General features: G+C 30.3%; 1 protein-coding gene across 1 annotated transcript; it reads left to right on the top strand.

Moving 5' to 3' along the window:
* The first annotated feature begins 1,201 nt into the window (after window positions 1–1,201).
* Window positions 1,202–3,121, top strand: LOC108482453 (CLAVATA3/ESR (CLE)-related protein 25-like). Its single transcript, XM_017785587.2, has 2 exons — window positions 1,202–1,777; window positions 2,685–3,121. The coding sequence occupies exons 1-2, from the start codon at window positions 1,488–1,490 to the stop codon at window positions 2,722–2,724; spliced, it is 330 nt and encodes a 109-aa protein (XP_017641076.1). The 5' UTR covers window positions 1,202–1,487; the 3' UTR covers window positions 2,725–3,121.
* Window positions 3,122–5,259: the final 2,138 nt, after the last annotated feature.

Raw genomic sequence — 5,259 nt, 5'->3', positions numbered from 1 at the left:
AGAATGTCCATAGCCCTAATGCATATTTCTTATCATTCTCATGCCAAAAGAATCATTATTATCTCATTTTTCTTTATTTGATCAAATCAAATTTCACTTTAATCCCTACATTTTTTCAACTTTTTAAATTTAGTCCATTTTCTAATATTTCAAGTTTTCCTTCATACTCCTTACAAAATTTGAATTAACTCAATAAGAATACACTTTTAATAACTATTTTAAAATTTCCCTGGTTTTTTATTGTGTACTTTCCTGAAATAATACTATTTATTGGACCGAAAATTTTTGGGACGTACCAAAATATAACACTACTTATTATATTGTCGGTTTTAATTATGACAATTGGATGTGAACTTAAGCTTCTTCCAAGGAACCGAATATTTCCGTGGTTTTTTATTGTGTACTTTCCTGAAATAATACTTGTTTGTGTTTTAATATATCTCAAGATATGATCATTTATGTAAAGGAGTTCGACTCCTGCGAGAAGCTTGAGTTCAATTGCAAATTAACTTCTCCTACTTTTCAAAGCACATTAAAACACAACCAAATATTAGATTATCAATGTTTTAGTGTTTTAACCATCTCGCATGAATTTTTTTTAAATTATTTCATGCTCGATCAACGAAAAATTTCAAAAACTGATCAATGACAATCAAAGTTGATCAAAATTTTTTTGAAAAAACCTTATTATTCTTATAAATTTTATAGAATTTTAAACCTTTTAACAGTTTTCCTAAATTTAAAATTTTTGTAACTTTATATATATTAAAATTTATAATTTATTTAATATTTTGGATTTTTATAATTTGGAAATTATTCCTTAATATGAGATAAAAAATAAAATAATCTCACATGAGCAATTAAGTAGACGGGAGCACCATATCAGTGAATTTTTACCTTTAGTTAACTAATTATCATGTCAATTTTAGGTTAAAATCTAACTTTAAAAATAAAAAGAAAAAGAAAAGAAAACAAGCAGTAGTGACTAAATTTATCATTATTTATAAACCTATAATATAACACTTAGATATCAAACTTCAGTGGATTATATAAAGCACTATACATAATGCTTTGTTATTCTCGTACGTAAGGCATGATATTGGTGGCCTCTTGCCAATTTACGATTTAAGTAGTGCATGAAAATACCTAAACTCAAAGCAAAAGAAACATATCACCGTATAAAGCAAAGCAAACGTTCGAAATCTTCGAGAAAGTAACAACGATTCGATTATATCCTCCACGCCCTCTATAAAGAATACCATCCATCAAAGTAAAAAAAGAAAAAAAAATCCTTCAAGTGCGCCCGAGGCCTAGCTAGCTCACCTTAACACCCTCCCTCTTTTTATCCCTTCTTTCTCTTACAAATCATATTGCGATGACCATCAACATTTAACGTTAAATAATCCCCCTTTACTTCTCTTTCTTTTCTTCTTTTTGTTTATTTTTCACCATCCTTTATGCCCTAGGTATAAGGCGAACAATCAATCATGAGCGGAGGTAGTTCTTTGCTGTTTAGAACTCTGTTTGGAACACTTATAGTTTTGGGTTTTATCTTGGGTATATCAGTTGGGTTCCTAAAAAGTGAAGGAAATGAAAAGAAGACAACAATAACGAGTGATGATCATCAGTCATCGACAACGACGGCAAAGGTGCAGCACGAGGAGGAGCAAGTGAAGGTATTAGGTCAAAGAAAGTCAAATGTGGCGCATCCGAAGCAGGATCTCAACTACATGAGCAAAAGAAGAGTTCCAAATGGACCAGATCCTATACACAACAGGTTTGATTCTAATCATATTCAACTATCATTTGGACTAAATTATACATTAGATATATATATCTATTATATGGTATTCTATTTGTATATTTCTAGATGTGAGCAAATGCTTCATAAATATTTTTATAGTTTATTTGAATAGCAAGTATGGTTTACATGGATATAGTTTTTTCTCTAACAATTCGTAAGGAAAATTTCAGTTTTGGTATTTTCCTCAAAATTCTTTTTCTCCTTTTCAATTTTTTTGAAGTAATAATTAAGTTGTAATTTTACAAGCTCCGGTTTCCATCCTACTTACAAACAACTTAACTTTTAGGAAAAAGTTAACTTTTAATTTTTCTTATAATTTTGGGGACTTATTGTACACATTAATAGCTATTAATTTTCTCTTGAGATCATATTCATATTCATATGCATATGTATATGTGTATATATTTATATGGATACACATTATAATTGACTGTTACATTGAATCGTAGTGTACATTTCCTCCGGTATGCTTTAATCTCCAACCTTCCCTCTTTTCCGCCTCTTAATCTTGGCTTGTCCAGTGCTAGTTACGAATAGCATGAAGCATTTACAAAGTCTTTACTTAGTTAATAAACTTTATATCATGGTACTTTTCTTCTTCTTTTATAGTAATAGACATCTGCAATAAGCCCTGTTCTTTTTCTTTTGTAGTATCACAAAACAAACTATCTGATTAGCAAATCAATAGAACTAAAGTCTGAACAAGCGTATAATATAGTATTCTTAAAACTACCTCAGATATATGAATTGCAATGCTGAAATTTAAACTCATGTCTATTGCGTACAAAATTTTTAAAGTAGCATGTTTCTTTTTCACTAGAGAAGTTTCCACTTGAATGCTTCTTTATCTTTTTGAATGATCTTTTGCTCTTTTTGACAGGCGAGCTGGCAACTCGGGACGACCGCCGGGACAAGTCTAGGCATCAAAGTATGGGTTTGGGAAGTTTCAAATCAGCCAAAGTGCTAAAAGACCGATGATGATAGTGACCACAAAAGCCAGCATATTTTATGCAGTATATCTTGTATGTATTTTTATTATTATTATTATTTTTTTTTGGGGGGGGGGAGTAGGACTATAAAATTAATATTGAAATATATTTGAAATTTCGAAATAAGCTTGCAATACATGCATGTGTAGTTCTTTACTAGAAAGACTTATTGTGGAGAGTGGAGTGCTGGGGCTGTGGTAGAGGAGTAAACAAATGGAAGCTTGTTCCATACTACAAAATATGCTCATCAAAAGCATCTAGTAAATCCTTTTGTATCTACTTTTTAAGTGTTTCATAAAAGGCAATATTTTATTAATTGGTTGCTAAATCTTTTTTTGAAGAGATAAAAAAGAAGTTTATATAAGATAATGCAATTTTAAAATCATTCAATTATCAATCTAATTAAGAGTATCCAGTAGAGTAATTTTTAAAGATACAATAAATTAAGGAATAGACATATATATACTCACGTATGGATTAATACTATTCAATACACAGCGATAATCCTATATATGCTTTCTTTTAATAAACGAAGCATACCTCATTAAAAACTCTTTAACACTATCAAAAACTTAAAAATTGAGTACAAATAATTAAATTTTTAACAGGTATTATTGTGTTGTTAACAAAGTATTGAATATAAATTATATACATATATGGGGGGGGGGGGGGTTAGTAGGATTGAGGAAGAGTTGATGGGATGTAGAAGTTGGAAATATGTTGTTAGCAAATATGCATGTATGAGAGGACATGTACCAAAAATCTGTCGTGGATTAACCTGTGCAAGCAGCGATTCTTCGGCTCTAGCTTGGGCTGGTTTTGTTTATTTAGCCTATTTGAGTTTTATTCTAGAAAAGGTGGGCATGAGTTCCAAAACGAAAGTGCATCCACCAATTAAAGGTGTTAAAGCTCCAAAAAGGAAAAGTTGTTTTACATATATCTTTGGTGTTAGTCTTTTTCTCTTGATTCTTTTGGGACTGTTGTGGTCTTTGGGTCCATTCAAACTTGTAAACATGCAGAGGATGAGATTCCAATATCTCGTGCCAATCAAAGCAAAACAGAATATATATATATATAAAGAAAATCAAAAGAGACTACTCACGCAAATTTAACCTTTTATTTCGAACTCCATCTTGTATTTGAGATGCAAAGCAAAAGTAGGGTAGATTCATATTGAGGCAATTACTGTAAAGAGAAAAAGCAAAAGGAGAAACATGCTTATATATGAAGCTTTTGCTGCATTTTGCATGTAACAGTAAGAGAGTCGCTAATCAAAATAAAAATCAGGATTACTTAGCCTAGCAAATTTGCCCTTACGATTTTCAAGGGTTGATATAAATCAAGATTTTTATACTTCAAACAATCATTTTTCATCTCCAATGGCGTCCTAGAAATCAATTTCTTGATACAAATACACCTCAAAAATACTAAAAGAACATATAGACACATATCTAAGCAAGAAATTAAGTGAGAATACAAAAGAGCTTAAATTTGTTTACATTTTTCTTGTACATAGACATTAGTACTTTATTGTATATAATTGTACAAGTCTAGTTCTATCTTTTACAGAGCTTCAACTTTATAAACACCTGTTTTATTTAGGTAGGTATTTATTTGGGCCTTAAAGCTTTACTTGGTTCAATAAAAAACTGAAAAAATGAAATGACGTAAAAACTCCAAAGGAAAAAGAATTTAGTGGATGCTTTGATATAACATAAAATATGGAAGAAAGAAAAATAGTGGGACATGACTTTTCTTTCCCCCTTTTATAAATCACCATTCATCTCAAATCTGATAAAAAAGGAAGGAAAATTGGTTAATCTAATTTAAAAATTGAATATAAAATTAACCCTAAAAAATTTTTAAAATATTATTTTTATCTTTTAAATCCTCACAGCTTCTGTCTCTATTATATAAGATAGATCCTTAATTTTTGTCTTTGAAAATTTCAAATCCCTAGTTTTCTCTAGCCTTTCTTTAATCTCGCAATAGTATTGTGTAATATATGACTTAAAACCCAATTCCTCTATAACTGCCCTCACCCATTTCCATTACCGGATTAGGGTTACAAAATGCTATAGTAAATAATAGAACAGAATCATATTATTTCATTTCAAAATTTCTTTAAACCATCATTAATCATCAATCATTCATTCAAAACATGTTATTTATACTAAATCAAGATTAAATCAAGCTTATGAAAGCTCTAAACACAATTCAAAACTAAGTAAGGACTAATTTGAAACATTTTAGATAAATATGGATAAAATGAAAAATAATGGTCACGTGGCCGTGTGGCTATGCCATGTGACAAGCTGAGGCCGTATTGTAAGGCCACATGGTCATGTCGCTAGGCCATGTAATTAACTGTGGCTATGTGGACCTAATTGTAAAACATTTCAAACATTCACATAGTCGTGTGAGAGATTGAAACCGTGTCACTAATCATGTATCTAATTTACCAAT

The sequence above is a fragment of the Gossypium arboreum genome, chromosome 1 (assembly GCF_025698485.1).
Source record: "Gossypium arboreum isolate Shixiya-1 chromosome 1, ASM2569848v2, whole genome shotgun sequence".
NCBI classification, from domain to species: Eukaryota; Viridiplantae; Streptophyta; class Magnoliopsida; order Malvales; family Malvaceae; genus Gossypium; species Gossypium arboreum.
This window is presented reverse-complemented; position numbering and strand designations above follow the sequence as displayed.

Coding starts and splice junctions, on each gene's coding strand:
- LOC108482453 (XM_017785587.2), top strand. CDS start 1,488: ATGAGCGGAGGTAGTTCTTTGCTGTTTAGAACTCTGTTTGGAACACTT. Junction 1,778..2,684: donor CCAGATCCTATACACAACAG/GTTTGATTCTAA, acceptor TCTTTTTGACAG/GCGAGCTGGCAACTCGGGAC.